Source organism: Zingiber officinale, chromosome 2A (assembly GCF_018446385.1).
Source record: "Zingiber officinale cultivar Zhangliang chromosome 2A, Zo_v1.1, whole genome shotgun sequence".
Lineage (NCBI taxonomy): Eukaryota > Viridiplantae > Streptophyta > Magnoliopsida > Zingiberales > Zingiberaceae > Zingiber > Zingiber officinale.
This window is the reverse complement of record NC_055988.1, coordinates 167,031,091-167,053,328: the sequence shown is the minus strand read 5'-3', so window position 1 is coordinate 167,053,328 and position 22,238 is coordinate 167,031,091. Positions and strand designations below refer to the sequence as shown.

Below are 22,238 nucleotides of genomic sequence, written 5' to 3'. Positions count from 1 at the left end.
GCAAATCTATGGGAGATTGCTATAAGTGTTTACAGTTTTCGTGTTTACTATTTTTCATGCTTAGAACTGTCTACAGTATTTCTCTTGCATTTCAAGGGAGTGATTCAACTTTTCCTTGTAGTAACTTTCTATCCTAAATAGACAAGACTTCCATACTTCTTTTATAAATGTATGTCCAAGACCATTCTTCCATATTCACTTCTTAGCGCTTTGTCTTCCATATTCTTTATATGCCTCACTCATTTCCTTATTTGTGTGGATGACCCAAAATCACTTAGGAAATCAGATGAAAGCTCTGGATGTTACGACACCCTAGGGTAGTTGAAAGACAAGACCTTTTGAGAGGATGTCAAAATGCTCTTTTGAGAGGATGTCAAAATGCTCTTCTTTTAGAGGAGTCCTCTAAGGATTCTAACTAAACTTTTCTTACTTTCGTGGATTCCTCGTATTTGGAAGCATACTCTGCTTTTTGGTGATATCTTACTACTCCATTGTAGTTTAGCCAATTTATCTTGTTTATGGCGTGCACATTTGTTTCCTGAATTTCATGCTCACTCTAGATGTGTTAATTGAAGCAAAGTCCTCGACCAAAATCCTGAACAAGAAGTGAATTTGCCTTGTATACAATCTTAACACAGTAAAGAGACCCGACACAGAGCAAATGCCCTTCATAGGGAGAAAGTAATTAAAGCAAAATTTGATTTGTTAAGCTAATATTTGTGTGAGATTGATATGATATTAGAAGATGTTATTAACAGTAGAACTAGGCGTGATCTATAAAAGGAAATTATCCATGAGCTCTTTCCTAGAAAGTCTTTCATTAGTTGTTTTATAAACCTCTGACTCTCAAATATGTAGAAGATCAATGTTTATCATGTACTCATAAATTGACTTTTCATGTCTCATAGTAATATGAATATTTCTCCCTCTTATTTTGAGTTTGTCTAGTCAATTTCTCCATTCTACATGTAAAAAAAAGAATAATTCGATACATGTTTCAGAATTTGAATCGTGATTTTTGATCATAAAATAATAATTTTATTATTGTACTAAGACTTCCTTTATTTCTCTATTCTACATGTCAATACATAATTATGGAAGATGAAAAAAAATTTTGTTGTAAAATTTGTTATAGAAATTTTCTGTGACAAATTTTCCTTAAATTTTCGTCGCACAAACTGTTCTTAAATAACACAAAGTTTGATTCCGTTTATAATCTTATAGCGAAGCTTTGACGGAGGCTTCATTTGCAAAAAGAAAGAAACAGAGGACTTAATCGAAAATATAACCATTCTACGACTTCAAGGAATCTCCCTTGACGCCTCCGGCGATCGACTGTTCCCACAACTCCAGACCGTTCCGTTCCGTTCCGTCTCGTCTCGTCTCGAGTCCCAAGATCCAATCTTTCTCCGCCACTTCACTTTGAATATCGAAAGAAATTCAGATTTCCATCTTCTATGCACTCCGATCGAATCCGAAGCCAATCGCACCTCGCAAAGACCTCATTCCCGGCGCTAATTTTGGGGTCCAAAGCTGCCAAATATTTGTCGCCGTCTGCTGCTCCGGCGGCGATGCCCTTGCAGTAGCCGAGGGATCCGACGATGTCGCTCGCGTGCGGCATCCCCATCCTCGAGTGCGTCTACTGCCTTGCATGCGCGCGCTGGGTATGGAAGCGCTGCCTCCACAACGCCGGCCACGACAGCGATACCTGGGGCCTCGCCTCCGTCGAGGAGTTCGAGCCCGTGCCACGACTCTGCCGCTACATCCTCGCCAACTACGAGGACGACCTCGAGACCCCCTCCCTGGGGCTGCCCGGCGGCTGCCCCGTTGACCCGGCCTTGGTGGTGCGCAGAAAAAAGTACCGGGACACCCGCGGCCGCGCGCCGCCTTACCTGATCTACCTAGATCACGATCACTCCGACGTGGTGCTCGCGGTCAGGGGCCTGAACATGGCCAAGGAAAGTGATTACGCCGTCTTGTTGGACAACAGTTTGGGGAAGAGGAAATTTGATGGGGGTTATGTTCACAATGGGCTGCTGAAAGCAGCGGCGTGGGTTTTGGATGCTGAATGTGATGTCCTGAGAGAGTTGATGGAGAAGTATCCAAACTATACCCTTACTTTTGCAGGCCATTCTCTGGGGTCTGGTGTTGCTGCAATGCTCGCTTTGGTGGTTGTTCTGAACAGGGACAAGTTGGGGAATGTCGATAGGAAGAGGATCAGATGCTATGCTATTGCTCCTGCAAGGTGTATGTCTCTTAATTTGGCTGTTCGATATGCTGACATTATCAACTCAGTTGTGCTCCAGGCAAGATCACCTTTGCTTGATATTTTTTAGAAAGTACCTCATTTCTTAGCTTATCTTTGGTTATGATTATCCAAATACAAATTTTGGAATTTTAGGAGATCGAAAATGGCCGATAGCAATGTGTGGGAACTTGTCCATGATCTTCCTGTAGAAATTAAGCTATTTTCCCTCATAATCTTACTTTTTTGCACAATGAGTTGATTTGTTCAATTAAATGTACTTTCGAGAGAGTTTGCATCCCCATTATTTTGTAATTGGCATGACAATCTCTTGTGGGATATTAGGTTGCATATAGTGTATTGATTTATATTGGAAAGAATCTACTGGTCGTCTTTGAACACATTAATACTATATCAAGCTATTCTAGTTCTATGCATTAAGACAATTCATCAAGTACAAGGCTGTCATTTATTGATCGCCCAATTTATTTGTTTATTAATATTAATTGGTGAATCATTGTCTACTTGTTAAATACATTAGATTATGGTGGATCTGGAAAGGCAAGATCTGGAAAGGCAAGACCAAACTTCCAAACTTTATAGACTCTCAAACATTTCAGTTGTTTCTTCTTTCAGTACCTTGCTACAAGCCAGATTTCAAGTACTTTTGGTTTTACAAATACCAATCTTGATCATTCATATTTACATACGAGAAATTATTTTAGTCTTATCCTTTGAGTGCTTTTCTTGTTTAGTGCTTAATCATAGTCCAAGATTCAATTTCATAGCACTCCAGCATCATGGGGACTACTATGGATATGGACCATTAGTGTTCTATAGCTATAGCACTTGCATCATTTTTGTACACTAATGCTAGAAACTTGCTTCCTAGGCTAGTTATGGTTCTTATGGACACATTATATTCTGTAGTGGCTTTCAAGTATCTGTTATCAATTTCAAAGATCTCGAATAATAGTTTACCTGAATGATAGAGTACAACCAAAATGTAAGGCTCAAATTTAGTTTTTGTCAAGTTTGGACACAGATTGAGCTTTAAGACTAACTAAATCAAATTGAAGTTTCTGTCCTTGTGACTTGTCGTCTTTGCATGAATTTTGATATGTGAGACGCTAGTTTTTTACTTTATTCTAAATGCCACTTTTAATTTGCATTCATGTTTATTGAATTATGTAAAATTATTTCTGATATATTTATAAGAGAGTTTCACTTAGTAGACAAGGTTACAAATTGACGACTATTGTAGACCTACATTGTGAAAATTTCCAGACCCAATTTAGGTCTTGTGCTGGGATGAATTGAAGCTTACATAGGCATCATCATGGGTCTAATTGTTGTCTCTAACTGAGACTGGCATTAGTGATGTTAAATTAGTCACAATGGAATCTAATTTACTCAAAAATTATTAGGTTAAGCTTGTTTTATGGTTATAAGATTGGTTTTATTATGCAAGGAAAAGGATGTATACATTGACTTTTTTTTGCCTACACTTGGCATTGTCGTGCACGTTGCTTTTCAGATTAGCAACTCACAGCCTTGTCATTTTTGATAGATTCTTCTTGCTTAACAAGTTAAAACTTAAGATATAAATTGGACAACAACTCACAGTCTTGTTAATGCCTTACTGGCACATGGGTGAATGAGCATTGTGGCTAGACTACCATGACTACCCATATTAACTCTTCCTATGTTGTTCTCTATGAAATTATCTTCTTAGCGACACATCCTATGGATCACAACTATTTGGGGTTGTTAAATGGATCTGATTTTCCATTGATTTTTACCTCCATGACTATCTGGGGTTAGTTATATGGATCTTATCCTCCATTGATAATACCTAGATCTTTTAAATCACTTTACATTATTTTATTCAGATTTTTTTTATTTCCTTTGGTTCCTCACATCTTCAAATCTAATTGGTTGTCTTATGGGTGATATTGTTATTCCATTTTTTTTGTGTCATTAGTTTCTTCTGTGGGGTTGATGAAGCTTCTGTTTATCATACAGTGATTATTGGATATTTTGTTTGTATATTGTTTTATGCTCTTAGTTTTATGTATGGGATAAAATTTGATTCTGCAAAATAAATACATAATCATTAGACCTCAAATGGAGAAAGAATGCTATTTCATTTTTACTCAGTTCTTGAAATTCAAATGGATAATAGCAGTATATTGTAGATACATCATTTCTGTTTTGTGATTTTCTCCTGTTTAATAGACAAGCTTATGGATCTGAGTAAAGAAAGAAGTAACATCTTTAGATTCAACAAGTATCTGCTTTAGACACTAATTTATTCTATTCGTCATCCAATTGCCACATTTTTTGTTCATTTAACATTTCTTCCTGTATTTATTATTTATCTACTTCCTTAATTTACCACAATCGATGTGTTGGTTCAGGCAATAACTGCTAGTATTCTGATGCCAGGATGATTTTTTGCCTAGGACAGCTACTCCATTGGAAGACATTTTCAAGTCTCTCTTCTGGTAAACAGGATGAAAGCAATATTTTTTTTTATCAGTTATCTTTGGTACTATTTTATCTATTAAGAATAACTACAGAAACGCTTATAGAACTTTGATCTCATACCAAAAATCTCTGGGATACCCAGATTTGACTTGCCAAAGACTATCTATATCAGTGTTTTCCTAGTTTCTTACCAGGCAACTTTGTGTTATGCTCCAAACTGTTCCTGCTATAGTTGAAGGCTTGCTTAAACATGGCCAGTCATCGCCCTTGGTTATTCTAACCATGTTTTATATCATAGGCAGTGAAAATATCTTCCTTTTTTGGGATATGAATAACTTAACTTTTAAAGGTACTGTCTTTTCTCAAATGACGACAGCAACTAGCAAAAGATTCCTTGTGTAATATTCAGCTTAGGGAGGGCTTAGTGCCTTAACTGTAGAGTGGGCAGATCTTCAAACTGTCACAAAATTATGTCGCTTGTTCTGGTTTCTTGATGTTCATAAAATTTTATTAATTTGGATATATAAAACTCAGAGGAAATTATCTTTTTCAGCCTGCCTTGCCTGCTCTGTTTAAGGTGTATGAGGGACACATGCATTCCAGAAGAGGTGATGCTAAGAGATCCACGGAGGCTCTATGCACCTGGTCGGCTGTATCATATCGTTGAGAGAAAACCATTCCGGTATACTATACTCTCATTAGCAATGATCTCCAGAAGATGTTACTCCACCTCTTTTTGTTTTTTTTTTCAAAGTAAACTTATAAGAAAGCCGTTGAGATCTAATCTTGAAGTCAGAAGAATTATGCATCATGTGTCTATACTATGTTTAAGATGTCATATCAGTTATCAAAGTCATGTCTCCAATTTTTTCGAGGAGAATGATAAAGTGTAAGCCATCATCAGAGAAACCCATAATCTTCACTTCTCAATTCATATTTTCTTGCATTTTTGATAAAGTGATTTGCATTTCTTAATCAATGTGTATGACCAATCTAGTTATGGCGGCTTAACATTCTGAATTGTTGCCTACGCTCTTTATTGAGACGGCAAGAATCAACTAAATACATATACTTTCCATCTCATCGTATAATTTCCAGTGCTTCCATAGTTTTTCCTTAAAACCTCATATAGTCAATCTCATATAGTTAGGAATACCATGACTGGTGATGTTGATTGAAGAACTACACAGTGTTTGCAACGATCTTCATCAGTTATTTTATGGTAGCAAAAGGTGGAACCCATCACCCGCGGCCCCACACGATCGACCCTATGATGATCTGTGACGAGGTAAATCGGAAAGTTGTAGTTGGGCAGTGCGGGAAGGGCTTCATCAGTTATTTTAGAACTATATGAAGGTTGTGCAAGTATAAATTTTTGCACCGACAGCAACTATATCTGTGATTTGTGTTTCTTTTCTTTTCAATTTACGAAGTTAGTAGAAGATTTATCTTATGCTGCAAACCCAATTCGTTACTCCTTGTCGATTAGCTGAAAGGTTTGGAGGGGTATCTACCATTGGCGTCAACAAAGTTAATATAAGAACTAACTAATCTATTGTTATAATCTTAGTCTGCTCTTACAGTTTGGCTCTCTTCTCTATTTTCTGAAGGTTTGGAAGATATCCACCGGTTGTTCGAACTGCAGTGCCCGTCGATGGGAGATTCGAACACATCGTCCTTTCCTGCAATGCTACTTCTGATCATGCTATACTCTGGATAGAGAGGGAAGCCCAGAACGCCTTAGAGGTACACTGCTTTCATTCCTGTTCGGTATGATGAATCGTATGCATCTGTATTGATTGTGCTCTAAAGCCCGAAGTTCCTCGATTGCAGTTGATGCTGCAGGAGGATAAGATCATGGAGATCCCGCCGAAGCAGAGGATGGAGAGGCAGCAAACTCTAGCCAAAGATCACAGCGAGGAGCACAAAGCAGCCTTGAGAAGGGCAGTCACATTGTCTGTTCCAGACGCCTTTTCGCCAACAGCATACGGTACATTTGATGATAAAGCTAGCGATGCAACTGATGATTCTACTTCTTTGTCCACTAAGAGCCGGCTGAAAATGAGCTGGCACGAGCTGGTTGAGCGAATTTTGGACAAGGATGATTCTGGGCACAGGGTGCTTCGCAGATCGGCATCCAACAGCTGATGCTTTTTATTGTCAATTTTTTGTTCGACATTGGTTTTCTTTCGGTCCAGATGGTGTTTACTGGTTAATATGCTTCCAGATTTGTGTATTTATCTCTCAGTCTTCAGTGTGGTTATCCTTAATAAATTTAGAATCTATTGTTATTGTTGATTATGATACATTAGTGATGTGTTTCAAGCTCGGCAGTTGGCTTTGAATAAAAGAAATTGTATTTTGCCCGTCTTAGTTTATAAAATTTTCACTTCACTTCTCATAAATTTTGAGACTTAGTCCAAGTTCTACGTTAAAAGCAGCTAAGCTTTGTAGTTGGCTCTTACTTTGCGGTGTCATATCTCCGTATAAGAAAGATATTTTGAAAAAACAAAAATAGTCCTTTGAAAAATATAAAAAGTGGATACGCTTTTGAGAGAATTTGAAATTCAAATGGACCTTTGAGCAAAAATAACGAAATTTTAAAACATTTCTACTAAAAAATTAATAAATATTCAATTGTCCATTTTTATTTTTCTTTCCAATTTTTTTTACTACTAATGGCATTGCCGTAAATACGCTTACCAGACAATTCTATCACCCCCGGCACCGTCTTACTCGAAAAACAGCATGACACGATAGTCTCACCCACAATTTACCTGCCAATTATATTAAACATTATTTGTACTATTATGAGAGCTAGACAGGGAGAGGGTACATTTGTGGATGTAAATTCGAGTACATGCGATCATGGCATTTTCGTGGTCCCTTCACATACAAAGAGACGCTTACCTAAAAGGAACCCTGTTTCCATACAACCGCTGTTGCCGCCCAAAGGGCACACCGCCGTCCTGTTCGCCGTCATCCGGATGCGGAAGCGCCGGGTAGCCCACGTCTCCGACGACGAAGACGACGAGCCTCGTCGCGTAGAAGACTCCGATGCTGAAGGCGACCGCAGGAGCAAGCGCAAGAAGAAGCTTCGGGTAGATGAAGAGGAGGAGGAAGAGGAGGACGGAGGGAGAAGCCGGAATTCGAAGAAGGGTGGAAGCGGAAGAAAGTCCCGAGGCGGAGCCGAAGAGCAGTACGAGGAGGGGGAGGAGGAAGAGGAGGGGGAGCAGCAGGCGGAGTACCAGGAGGACGCCAAACCGATCGGGGACGTCATTAAGGTTACCGGGAAGGGGAAAAAGAAGAAGATGCACTTCTCCTCATTTGAATACGATGGAAACGTCTTTGAGTTGGTAAGTTTTCGAATTTTGCCTATTTGCGATGCCTAGGTTTTAGTTTCTTCTCCTGATTGTGTTTTTTTTTTCTTTGGGTTTTCGCTTGGGTTTCATCCAGGAGGATCCCGTTCTGCTAACTCCCGAAGATAACACCACGAAGCCTTACGTGGCTATCATTAAGGTGATCTGTCTTCCTTCTGTTGTTTTGTCGAATCGATAGATAAATTAGCCAATACATTTTACTAAGAGTTCGGGATTTCTATACGTTTATGTACAGTCTTTATTTCCTAAGAGTTTCTAGTGTCTTCGTGTTGCTTATGTTGCATTAAAATGGCTGCAATTTGCATTTTCGTTAGCTTCATTGGAAACTTTTAGCTCGATCTATGTAGCATCGTGAATCTATTTTTCTTCCTCCCCCATTTTTTTCTCAGTATGAAGCTGCATTTGTCCGACTAGATGTTTAAATAACGCCCTTTCTTTTTAATATATTAAGTATTTGAAACATAATACTTGCATGAGCTGCCTTGGCATTAATACTCATCACCCATCCCTAGCCACCATATCTTGGCGAATGATTTAGGGTTGGGCCTAAGTGTTTTTGATTTGAAAGAGGAAGATGTAGGTGGAATAGTAACTAATAAAACATTTGTAATGGAATCTATTGAGACTTCAAAACCAAGGAAAAACATGGGTCATCCCCCTTTGCGCTTACAATGGCCAAGTTGTCAGGATCATGAAGCTTGGTGTCTCTTATATAGAAAGACAGTTTGTACTAGTCTACCATCTGCATCAAATTTTGAAGGGATCATCTCCAAATCACATTTAGCCGTCATATCTATCATGTTTGGATGCTTTTGTGGACAATATGCTTGGGTCTGATTTATTTGATATAAAAAGTGTGACTAGTCAATAGGACAAACTCAGACTTGGACATGGAGATGTCTTAATTTTTTAATTCTCCACCTGATGATGTGGCTCAATCATGAATTACCTATATTTGCAAGGGTTTACAACTGAACGCAAAAATATTGTAACCTGTAATGCAAGGATAATCCTTGCAGCTAGTTTTTTCATTGTTTTCTCACACTACCATCTAATCTATATCTCTGTGTCTATTGCTTGAAGAAATGGTTCTCTTCAAAACAATGCACCAAATAGAGGGTAGTTTGGTTGTTTGGATATTTTATCTTGTCTTGTTCGGTTGTTCCTTAATAATCATGCACGTATATACCAGTTATATCTTTACCCTATATGCAACAATGGTTGCTTAATTAGGATATCTGGTAATGAGAAGAATGTTGTTAGGGAAGTGTAACACATTTGCATTTTATTTGTCAGTGGTTTGCATTGTCTTTATATAAGATAAACACTGCTATTTTTTCTGTTAGGTGGATAACATAAATTTCATATTCTCACTGTTGTCCCTTATTTCATTACTTTGCTATTGCTTGTCATGAGATGCTAGTTGTTATCCTGTTACATTATAGCTGCTAGGCTGAACCAGCAAAACTAGTTGTCTGAACTTGGATTTTTTTTTATGGAATCATTTTCTGTGAATTTCATATTTCAAGTGACCTTGGTATTTCTTGCCAGAGTTCATGTTGGGCAACTTCTTTTTTTTTTTCATCTTACAGTTTTATGTCACAGGACATGATACAAGATACAAATGGTAGCTTGTGGGTTAATGGACAATGGTTTTACCGTCCTGAAGAGGCAGAAAAAAGAGGAGGGGGTAAGTGGGAAGCACGAGACACCAGAGAACTCTTTTATAGTTTCCATCTTGATGTGGTGCCAGCTGAATCTGTGATGCACAAATGCGTTGTTCATTTCATTCCTTTGAACAAAAAGCTGCCACTTCGTCAGCAGCATCCTGGTTTTATTGTGCAAAATGTATATGACACTGTGGAGAGGAAGCTGTGGAAGCTAACGGACAAGGACTATGAAGATAATAAACAACATGAGATTGACCTTCTTGTCCAGAAAACGCGACAACGGTTAGGGGAGCTTGTAGATATTGACCCTGAAGAAACTCCTATTGATCATGCTGATGAATTGGTAAATAAAAGAACTCTGAGAAAGAAGGGAATGAATCCCATTGATGTTCCTCAATCTGATGATGCAATGAAAGCTGAACATCAGATGAAAGCAGAGACACCAGGGAGTTGCACAGCTGATGATTCAGAGAGCAAAACCATTTTAGCAAAATTCAAAGCATTGACCTGTGATTCATATCGAGACAAGTGGTTGGAGAAACTTCTCCAAGGGATTCGGTCGCAATGTTCTCCAAAAGATGCAGCACTGACTGTGGATAAGAAAATAAATGGCATTGTTAATTCTGAGAAAAACATGAATGGCAATAGTGAAACAATTTCTGAAGGAACAAAAGAAAACAAAACAGACGTAAGCATTTTTCCCTTTTCTCAATCTTCAATGTTGCATTTGTACGATCGAATTGATCAGTGTGTCGTTATTATTGTTGAGGGTTCTATGAGCGGCAAGTGCAAAGTATATTTCTTTACTATGATGCAATCAGGTTAGTAAGAAACAGTTGAATCAATATAGATTCAGATGGACCAGTGGATCTACGATTCTAATTTAAATGTTATACTGTGGGTGTTCTTTTTAATACATTAAGTGTTGTTAATAGATTTCCCTTGGTTCTCTTTTTATCCTCCCTTCAGAGTAACATTGTTATCCATCATCCATCTCACTATAAAATTTCTTCGATTGTTGAGAGTTTTTTTTTTTTTTCCATTTTCCCTTCTGAAATAGAAATTATCTTTCTGTATGTTGCAGGCAGGGGAAAATATTTATTGGCCAGATACAGCTGTCTGGGTTGTAACTTCTCTTGAGAGAGTTGCACATGAAGCACTTAGTTCTGACTTTCAAAAGTATAATCAGAAAATGCGGCAGTTAGATTTTAATCTAAAGGTACAATTTACTCATTGTCTTGCTGCTAATCTTGCTGTTACATTTGTGTGTTAAGTGTACAGTTATGGACTTATAGTTAATGTCCATGCTGCTCAAGGTTGGAAACAATAGGATTGCCAAGATTTAGAAGTTTGGGTTGTGAATTTCTGATTCAGGCACTTGGACTCAAACTTTGTATCCAAATGACATGACCAAGTCATGCACTAGTTAAATGGACGATGAGAATAAGAAAAAAAAAACTCTTCTCTTCTCATCTTCTTGTTGGGAGAGAAAGAGGGCACTTGAAGTTCTTGTGTTTTAGCAAGTTTGATTCGGTCATAAATGCCTGATTTCATTACCTTTTTCTCATGTCTCTTCCTGACTAGTTGATATGAGAGTGCTCATCCATTGATCTAAGAAAATAGTATAAGGACTCCCATTTGATATGCTTTGTTACTACTGCATTAATACTATCTAATGTTGGCACCTAAAACACTCAATTCTCTGTTCTCATTTTTTGCATATTGCTTATATGGTATCAATTCTTAAGCCCTTATGTTATTCTTGATGAATTGTTTTATATATAAACTATCTAATTGTGCAGAATACTACAGTATTAGTGAGACGGTTACTGAAGAAAGAGTTGGACCCTGTGACAGTCGTGGCCATGTCACCAATAGAGCTAAAGGTTTGCTCCCTTCCAAACAATTAATTCTTTTTTGATTCATTACATAGACAGAATCTTTGGTCAATCTTTGTCATGCATTGCAGGCTAACCAAATGTTAGCTTATAATAATGAATTTATTCATGTTGGCATGTATTAAACAGTGTTTTTAGGAATTTATTACATAGATCTTTTGATTGGTTGTCGGGTATGTGAACTGAGCTCTTGAGCATTTCAGGATGGTTTCACGACACAAGAAAAGTCACCAAAAGAACCTGAAGAGTCTAAGCAAATCCAGGTAGATTTTTTTGTTGGCTTTATTTGCCATTGTAGACGATAAAATGTTTACTAGAATTGATAGTGCCAGAAAATAAAGTTGAATTGAAATTTGGGCTGTTTTTCACATTTAAATTTCCATAGAATATTCTCTTGGTCCCATGGGTTGCGACCCTTTCATTTCAATGATAAATCTTCTTCTGTCTTCCTATTTAGATGACTGATGCTAGATGTTCAAGATGCACGGAGAAAAAAGTAGGTGTAGCCGACATTATACAGGCAGGTGGCCATGGGGATCGTTATCAGGTATGTGAGTAGGCTTTATATTATCTTTTCTTTTTTCTTTTTTCTGCTTTATATTTACAACTAATTCGAAAGTGCCAGCTTACTGGGTCACTGAGATGGGGGCTTGCTTTCATATCCATTGCCTAGAGAAAACCTAGTCAAATTTTTACCATGATACGAGAGATTCCATAATGAATCTTGTTATTTCTCTCATGTCATCCATTTGCCATAATGATTGCATTGGAACAAAGCCTGTTGTTTGCCTCCATTGCCATTCGATCGACAATTACAATTTGATGTGAAGAACCACAAACTTTTTAGAATGATTAGCTTTTGAGAAGTGATCATCCTATCAAACCTTTGGCATCATTGCATGAGTCCTGAGTGGCTTGATCCTGTTATGCTCTATTACTAGTCATTATGGTTCACACTTTCTTGCTTCACAGTCTCATAAGTTGAGTAATTTCCTCGTGTCTAAAGCTTTCGGCAATAGTTGCATTAACAAACCAAGTAATCAACTATCGTTTCCATTTCCCAATAAGTTTACGGTGATTTAGTTATTCTTCGCACTAGGTAGAACTTTTGGCTTGATTTTTTTTTCTTCTGTCGGGGACAAAGATTCTTGTTCATGAAGGTAATGCTGCCTTGTGCTGACAATTTGTGGAATATCATTGTTGATATCTGCACATTACGAACACAACATAGCTGCTCCCGAACTCCCCAAGTGTTACCCAAAATCAAAGGATTGACATGAATTCACCATACAAAACTATGAAAACAGGTATATTTATCTATTTTTAGAAACCATCAGAGAAAATCAGTGCCTGGAAGGCGGTTACTTCACACTTAGGCATTGATGTATTAATTGTTCTTTTTGTGGTTGTTAATCTCTGCGATTAGAAATTATCGAGTTCTAGAATTTGGTGGTGTGTTTCATATAATCCCCTTTTGATCTTCTTTACTGCAGAATATACTTCCAATTGCTACTCATTTAGATTCAGATATCTGGTGATTTTCATCACTTAATCAATGGTTTTCGATCTCTCCACTCTAATACTTTGTTTTATAACAAATTCAGCTCGAGTGTATTGCCTGCGGCAACACATGGTATGCATCTCGAGATGCCATCTCGTCGCTGACAATCAACACTAGTGTCGCTGGAAATGTAGGCACTGCCCCGTGGGCTACTGCCAAGTTTGACGCCGTTGAGAAGTCACTAGTAAGCCCCCGCGAATCCGAGAAGCCGGCCTCTGATCTGCTTCAGAAATCCACGGTTGCTTACATGCCTGTGCTTGAAACCCAAAGATCGTTCAACAGGACCAAGACCGAAGATGTTTCAGCCTCTGCGCCCAACCGCGAATAGACTACATACTACTAGTAAACTAATAGGCTTATCTTTTTCGAGATAGATGTAACGGTTTCCTTCCAGTTAATCTAGCGTGTTTTGTTCTGGTTGACGCTTTGCTTCCTCATCTTGTCGTCAGAAAGTATGCCCACAACTGTTCTTGTTATTAGCTATTTTCTAAAAGTGGTTAATCACATCCACAAACATCTAGGAGAGTTAAGGTGTTTAATTTACATATTTTTCATTTTCATTTTTTAAAAAATATATATTTTTTAAAAAATAAAAAATAAATTTTTATCATTCTTTATTTTTTAAAAAAATGTTAATTATTTTTTAAAAAAACAGATGTGAAAAATATAAATCAAACATCATTTTCTATAAATACGTATTTTTTAAAAAATAAAAATGAAAAATACACAGAAACAAATGTACCTTTAGATTTTCTTGCATCATATTACAGGGGCGGAGCCACATTGATGATTGGTGGGGCAACTGCCCCACCTCAATATTTTGTACAAATGCCCATAGATATTATAAAATTATAATTTTGCCCTAGTAATTGCCCCAGTAAAAAAAAAATAAAACTAGGGCTCGTCCTGAAATTCCTTCCTCGCTGTCGCTGCCCTCTCCCTGCGCGACGGCTGCCCTCTCCCTGCGCGACGGCGACTCTGAGTCTGAGATTTTCATTTTTCTCCACTCTCCTTTTCCTCCTCCGCCGCCTTCATAGTCCATAGCAGCATAGCTTCTCCAGACTCCAAGCAGAACCTCATCGACGACTCGACGAGGCTCTCTTTTACGGTGTCGACAGCCGGCTTCCCTCCGCCTTGTCAAGTTGTCCTCGCCGCCACTCGTTGGATTCGACGACGCTAGTCACGCTACTGTGCTTACTTCCACCATCCACCCTATGACCTGTGTTGGACAATGGACATCATTCCCAGATTTCCCTAATTTCCACTGCTTTGTCCGCCGGATTCAAGACTTCGAGGACAACTGGTATCTTCCCCAATTTCACTTATTACTGCTTGCAAGTTGGAATCCATATCCATTCCATGATTTCTCTTATTATTTACTAGTTTTGGTTGATTAAATATTATTGACTTTACATAAGTTACATTACTAATTTACTAGTTAACTCACAAATCACATTACAGTAAAATAACACATTTTTTCATGTGGGTTTAGTTGCTTAATCAATTAAGTTGCAGAATTATACTATGACCTGGTGAATAATGCTTCATCTTTTTGTATACAAATCATCTATTTTCCTCTTGCATTCTTCTCCTTGATAAGTGTCGTCACTAGAAAATAGAAATCTTCACTGACTTCTGTGTTTTGTGATTGTCTCCTTATTGTACAGGATGAAAGTTATCTATTTTTCTACTCTACTAATCTACTCTGCTTGAACAATTGTGTAATTTGTGTTATACTGTTGTTGTTTTTGTTGAACTAGGACTTTTGAATTTTGATCCTCTGTATCAAATCATTGAAGATTAAAAGTTCACCAACTTCATAATCAATAATGGTATTCATTGCCCCACCTGTTATAAGGGGCCTAGCTCCGCCCCTTTTATGATTAGTAATAGAAATGCCCCATGGCTATTGGCTGTAGTCGAGTTGGTATTCGGTTGAGTAGTTTTTACAATAGGTTTTGCGTTTGAATGATGTGGTTTATCCCGTACTAGGCTCTCTCACCTAGGAGGACATTGGCCGAATGGTTCTCATGATTTAGACCATTTCAATGTGTTTGGGGTTGTCTAGGATGAGTACGGATCCCCTGATCCGCAAATTATGGATCAGAGGATGGTCCATTTTTTTAGATCCTTGATTTGGATGGATTCCACCTATTTAAAGATGGGGTTTATCTAAATCAAGGATCCTCGTACAGTGGATCATTCTCTGGTCGCAATTTGTGGACTAGAAAATCCCTACGGATTTAGGAGGGATCTCTAGGAATCTCATTTGTAATAGAAATAATATTTGCCATTTGTAATAGGAATAATATTACAAATTAAATTTTGATGTAGTTTATCTAATCCAATTTTATAATAATGTTTTCCAGGAGAATTTTTTGCATCCTAACTAGGGATGAATTTAAATAAATGATCAAATTGAAGTAATTTGAAAATTAATTCGATTTATTTGAAAATTTATTTTTTAAAAAAACAATATTATACTAATTAATTTTGTTCAATTGGTTTTTTTCATTTTAAATTTCAAAAATTGAATAATTTAATTTTTTTTATTTCATAATCTTAGAAAAAAATATATTAAGATTTCTTTTATTAAATCAATTAAATTTTTATTAAAAATTTTAATATTTTTTTTAAGTTTTATAGGATTTGTATCGTTTTAATTTATTTAATTTTAATGGTAAACTTTAGTTGGTTAGTGCGGTAGCCATGGCTATGTTATTTATTTTGTATGTGTTTACCCGGCACAAATACACCTAAGTGAGCCACAAACGTGAAAAAAAAATTAATAGAAACTAATGAATAGATGTTATGTGTAGAGCAGTAGAAGCTAAAGTAGTTGTTATTATGTGCAAAAGTTATTAGTAGTTATTGTAATTGGTTTAAGATGAGTTTAAAATTTAAGGTTTATACCGTATAGAAATTATCGAGTAGCTATTTTAACGTATAGATGATATTAAGTAGCTTTTGTAACATGTTTAAGTTGAATTTATGATTTAGGATTGTAGCAACTATGTAACAGTTTCTACCATCTTTTTAAAATGATTTCGATAAAATTTAAATAATTTTTACCAAATTGATAAATAATATTTTGATATAATATTATTCAGAGATGTTAAACCTTAAATTCTAACTCATTCTAAATACGTTGCAGGTATTGGATAACTTTTATAAATTATAGTAGCTACTTAGTAGCTTTTATATAATATAAACCTTAAATTTTAAATTCTAAAATCATCCTAAATACGTTGTAATAACTATTTGATAGTTTCTACAACAACACTAGATTCACCTGGATGATCTACTTGGGATGATGCCAGGTTGTGGGCAACAAGTACCGATGCCAAGAGCTACCTTCCTCTTTCTGTCATTTTTTTCCATGATAAATCTGAATTTTTCTCATGCTCAACGCCGTCGACCTTCAGACTATAGCCCGATAGACCATAACCTAACTCCACCCATGACGGGATCAAGAGGTATTTCAAGATAAAAATATTGAAGGAGTGCCATTTATTATTTTTATTTTTTCAAGGAATGTTCTGATTTGTAAAATTTGGAACGCCTTTTGATTTTTGCCTTAATTATAGCTACTTAACAAAATTACGAGGCTAAAATATCACTGTTAAATACATTCAGAAGGCAATTTGTTACAGAAAACTGGGACCAAAACGAAGCTCACAAGTAAAAACTCTCATCATGTCCCAGCACAAGTAAAACTTAATTACAAGCCACTCACAGGTTAATAACAACAATCATCAGACCAGTTATTAGTTATTAGTAATCCTAACATAATTAGACTGTTAAGCTATAAACCCTTGATGGAAAATCCAGAAGTTGCAGATGAACATGCATTTTCATCTCTTTTTAGTGAGTGGTGAAGAAGTCGAAGTCATGGTGTTCGACCACTAACTGCTTCAGCCAAGAGTATGCTGCACTATACAGGGTGCTCATCACTTCGTTGTCTGAAGTTTCAGGGTTTATCCAAAGGTCACCCTCTAGTTTGTATGTTGCGAGGCCAAAGGGCCGAAGCGAGATACTGCCTCTCGTTTTCTCCATCATATCACCTGTGTTTGCAGAACATGAGTCCTCGGTCACTTCCTCCAGCACATCGTTGTTTTCTGTGGAAACCGGACGGAAGTAGACGAGTTCACGGTTAGTGTCACATTCGTAACTTGCACAAAACCAACAAGAAAGATGAGGCACGTACCTTGGAACAAAGTGGAGATTGTATGATAAGTTAGAAAGCATGTAGACAAATCCTTTACATTTCTACAAGATGGAATGTGGTAGATTGGATACCTGATAAGTGAACAAATTCGTTAGAAATAATAAACCGAAAAGACTCTCAAGCATTCTAGAAACCTATGAATAGCCAGTATTCAGTATCGTTCCAATTTCCCTAGATCGACAAGAAGCCTCTTAGTAACTCAGATTCTCAAGAACAATCACATGAAATAGAGGTGTAGCATTACCATGCAACCGACATCCAACTAGCTGGCGAGATATCCACACTCTTGAACAATGTCAAACCAGGATAATTCTGTGCTAGTTCATTTACCTGTTCATCACAATTTAACAGTATCTAATTATGAATAAGGAAATAGAAATACATGGCCAGTACACCAACTGTAGTGCCAACAAACTAGAATCAGTCACGAGAGGGTGTTAGACATCATTTATAGCAAAAACATTCCTACCTTATCAAAGAGAGGTATTCTTGCATACGGAGAACCATATTCTATATACTGCAAGTACAATTGCCCCAAAAGATGCCTTGAGGACCATGAAGCATCCTGGTCAACGAGAAAATCATCCGAAACATCCGACAATCGAGATAATTTCTCACTCTCACTGTCATCGCTGAATGATTCTTTTTCACTATCTTCCAACATACACCTGTACAGAAGGGTAAAAAAAGTCCAGTTTGTTGGTTCCTAAAAAACCATTTGAAGCAACAAAGGCAAAATATATCTGGTCACACGCACCTCGTGAGAGCATGAGATTTGCTAGTATAAATTTGGATTGCAGAGAGATACGGAACATAGTACTCGACCACACTAGCTCCATTATCAAGAACGATCGGGACTCCAAGCCCGTAAGCGCTCCATTCTCTATATTGATCCCAAAGATCTTCGAGATTAAAATTCTCAACCTTGCCTTGTAAAACCGGCTGCCAATATGAATTTGTCTGCAATCATTGGAGCTTGATGTGAGATATTAAAAGAGAGATCCACATGGAAACCGAGGTGCAAAAAGAAAGTTGAGAAGGTTTAGCAAGAACAACTATATGTATGGCCAAATGAAAACAAGAAAGCCTTTTATCCTAGTCTATGAGTTTCAAGCACTTCCTGCCAATAGATATTATTGTGTGCACGTGACCTTACACAAGTTGTTGGAATGTTTAGGCAAATTTTATGGTCTATGCCAAAAAGAAGTGGGTTATACCAACTTTCTGCACATGAAATGTGCCATGCCAAAAAAGCATTAGCACTGCCTCAAACGCACAATACAACCCTTGGCTGAAACAATTAACAGAAAAGGGAAAACAAAAAAAGCGCAACTTTGTTCATCACTTCAAATTGTTATCCATTCATTTGTGTAAGCATCATTTGATCCTCCAAATGAAGAAATTCGAGTTCCTACAAACTGAAACATGAATTTCCGTATAGAATTCTGAAGAAGAAAAAGAAATAACAAAAACAAAAAACAAAAAAATCTACCATCACTTCTCTTTCTGAAAAAAATAAAATGAAATAAAATTCACTCCATAATAACTCATTCCTCTTGATATTTGTATCAAATGCATTCCTCTTGATATGTTTCATGAATTTGCTAAATGAAAAAAAAATGATATTGAAAACAGTGCATAACAAAGATCCAAACATTCAAAGACAAATTAACATTCCGAAGCAAACAAAATGCAGAGGGCAAGTTTATGGTTACAAGAGAAAAAAGCAGTCACCTTCGGGAAGGGGGAAATAGGAACCCTAGGCGTCGTGCCACTGAGAAAGGCCTGCAAATTGGAGCGCTTACGCCAGTTAGCCTCCATTTTTGCCCCTTTCAGCGCCACCCTTTTATCTCCTCGATCGATCAAACAGGAAACGAAGGAAACGAGAAGCTCTAGACGAGTCAGAAAACCAGATCAAGGAAGAGGACGAGAAAATATGTCCCTTTTTCTACAATCTCGCACCATCCCTAGAACCATACTCCATCGATGCGCCGCGAGCAGCAGAAAGGTTAAGGATTCAAATCGGACGAGCGCCGATTCGAACAAAACCGTAAGGAGCAAGAACGCGAGAAGGCGAGAAGGCGAGCAGGCGAGCGGCGAGAAGAGGAAGAGACTGATCGGAATCGAGACCGACGGAGCAGAGTTGATGGCGACGCGACGCGACGAGATGCGGCGATTCTTCTCGAGAGGGAGACGAAGAAGAGAGAGAGAGAGAGGGGACATCGCGTGGCTCTTAAAGCACGGCGTTGCCGTCCGAGCTTAACTGCACCGGCTACCCACACGCGTCTCTACCGCCATATCCCGGGCCCCACACCTCGCTGACCCGTCGCGTAAAAGCGGACGCGTAGAAAATGAGGGTGCTTCTCTTAACGGCGCAGGGCCCCTGCCTTCTGTGGGTCCTGCGATCCAACCGGTTGAAAATAATATTTTCTTCTTTTTTTTCAATTTTCTTAATAATAATTATTATTATTTATTATAATGATAGGGACGTGGCACGCTCCGCTGTCTCCGACTGTCGGTGTAGATCTCCGGCGAACTTGTAAAGAAGCCGAGCTGAGAGGGGTTTCCCAGCGACGGCCCTCCGACGCTCAAATCAGATAATGAGAAATGAGAGAGACAGCGTAACTGTGGCCCTCCGACGTTTCTCGATGCGTGCACGCTTCCCCAAACATACCTTAACGAGCCCATGTCAGAAAAGTACCCCTGACGCCATTCCGCAATCGTCCGAGCATATCCCGGATGTGACGGTGGAAGCTTCTACCGTATGATCCTGTGTGCGGCTGCCAACCCTGTTGCTCCTTTGTCCTCTTGCGCCTCCTATATGTTCCAGGGCCGAGCAGTTCGGCCGCTTGGCAGGCATATCACTCATGTCCCGGTTGTAGGTATCGGTTCGACTGGGAGGACTCCTGGTCGTATGTTCGGATGAGATTGCTCCTGCCTCTTTATTGCCTTGTGCCCCGGCCGAACGGACAACCCGCTCGGCCATGAAACCTTTTTACCTTGAGCATTGGAAACCCGACTCCTAGTCGGGTTGTCTTTCATTCGACTCGGAGGATTCCCGGCCGGTCGGCCTTCTCAGTCTGGTCGGACGGTCGGCCTTCTCTTGACCATTGACCTCCACGTGTCGTTGTCCTTCCGCCAACGAAGGTCCTCCGTCCTTACCACCGGATCAATAAATTTTATAGAATTAATTTTTTAAAAATTTATTTATTATGATTCACATGTTAAACATTTTTATTTCCGAAATTTAAATAATTTAAATAATATAATTTTTTTTGGATAAAGATCACCTTCAATTCTTGTAAAACACGTAAATTACCCCCAAAAAAATACCACAAAGCCCCTTAAAGTTATTTCAAATTTATCTTTTTATATCATATTTATTATTAAATTAAAAATAACAATTTTAATTAAATATTTTTTTATTGACAAATATTTTTATATCCAGATTTGAATAGATGTTTAAAGTTCTATATAATACATTTGAATTTCTTTATAAATATCTTTTAGATATTTGACATGATAAATTATTGTTTTGATAGAAATAATATTTGGTTTTAAAGATAGAATATTTTATTTTTGTGTGATTTAAGACTTCATATTTTGCATGAATTAATTTGAAAGATTTGGTTTTATTCCCTTAAATAAAAAATGGAGTTTTCTTTTTATTTTTTATGTGGATAAGTCACATAACCTTTTTGGTTATTACCTGATTTGGGATTATTCTTTTATAATGAAAAATATATATACACGTGGAAAATGCAATTAGCGTGAGAATGGAATATGGGCGGTTAACTCATGCAAACGGTTAGGCGGCCCACGCCTTGATCTGACTTGGAGTGCTTGGATTCTTTAAGTTTAAAGTCCATGTGAGGTGATAATAAACAAATCATTTATATCTTAGGTTCGATTCTTAGTTATAATTGTTACATTGTAATTTTCAACATTCCTCCACTAATTTGTAATGTAATTTCAAATTAACATTTAATGATATCACACATAAAAGAAAATGATTTTCATCTTGAACTATCTTATAGTGTAAATAAGTTACAAGTTCATATCAAATGTATGATTCACACACTTTTAGTAGATTTACTGGCCATATGTTCATCTTAGTATCATAACCATTTATAAAAATTTTACCCTAAACTTTTGTTAGAAGCGGCATCACTTCTTATGATTATACAAGTAAATTTATTATTTCAAGTCTTATTAATTGATCTAATAAAGTACTTTTGAGAAAATTTCATTAAGAACCTAAGTTCAACCTATTCACTTAAGAGTAACAAAGTATGCACCTGGAACTTGGAATGACACGTACGAACCAGGTGCTCACAATCATTTAATAACTTATTTTTACCCTTTAAACCTCTCAATCTAGAATGTACTAGAAGGAACTTGGGTTCCTATTATTAATTAGGGGTTTCAATCTCATTATGGATGTTGTCAAACTCACCAAATCTCTTGCTAGAGGTTTGGTAAGTGGATCCGCTAAATTCTTATGTGTTCTAATAAATACAAACTAATATGTCTAGATTTTCTATTGTACACTTTGTTCAATGCTCTAGACATAGTAGCTTCATTGTCACAATACATGGTTATAGGTGGCATTGGCTTAAGCCAAAGATCTATATCAAGTAATAGATCTCTCAGCTACTCGGTTTCTTTACAAGTTGAGGCTAACACCACAAACTCAGATTCCATTGTGAAATGAGTTATTAGTGTTTGTTTCTTTAAAACCCAAGAAATAGCTCTACGACCAAATA

At 37.4% G+C, this 22,238-nt stretch overlaps 3 protein-coding genes across 3 annotated transcripts; 2 read left to right on the top strand and 1 right to left on the bottom strand.

The window, feature by feature from the left end:
* Positions 1–1,308: 1,308 nt before the first annotated feature.
* LOC122043105 lies at positions 1,309–7,108 on the top strand. Its single transcript, XM_042603575.1, has 5 exons — positions 1,309–2,306; positions 4,694–4,752; positions 5,289–5,417; positions 6,346–6,481; positions 6,569–7,108. The coding sequence occupies exons 1-5, from the start codon at positions 1,602–1,604 to the stop codon at positions 6,881–6,883; spliced, it is 1,344 nt and encodes a 447-aa protein (XP_042459509.1). The 5' UTR covers positions 1,309–1,601; the 3' UTR covers positions 6,884–7,108.
* A 437-nt stretch (positions 7,109–7,545) lies between these two features.
* Positions 7,546–13,748, top strand: LOC122044225. The gene is made up of 8 exons (XM_042604751.1): positions 7,546–8,091; positions 8,192–8,254; positions 9,721–10,473; positions 10,870–11,004; positions 11,588–11,671; positions 11,887–11,946; positions 12,141–12,230; positions 13,288–13,748. Exons 1-8 carry the CDS (start codon positions 7,546–7,548, stop codon positions 13,570–13,572), a joined length of 2,016 nt encoding a protein of 671 aa, XP_042460685.1. The 3' UTR covers positions 13,573–13,748.
* A 3,087-nt stretch (positions 13,749–16,835) lies between these two features.
* On the bottom strand, positions 16,836–19,687 carry LOC122043104. The gene is made up of 6 exons (XM_042603574.1): positions 19,207–19,687; positions 18,230–18,432; positions 17,942–18,140; positions 17,717–17,802; positions 17,452–17,543; positions 16,836–17,362 (listed from the first exon to the last, which is right to left on the bottom strand). Exons 1-6 carry the CDS (start codon positions 19,291–19,293, stop codon positions 17,109–17,111), a joined length of 921 nt encoding a protein of 306 aa, XP_042459508.1. The 5' UTR covers positions 19,294–19,687; the 3' UTR covers positions 16,836–17,108.
* Positions 19,688–22,238: the final 2,551 nt, after the last annotated feature.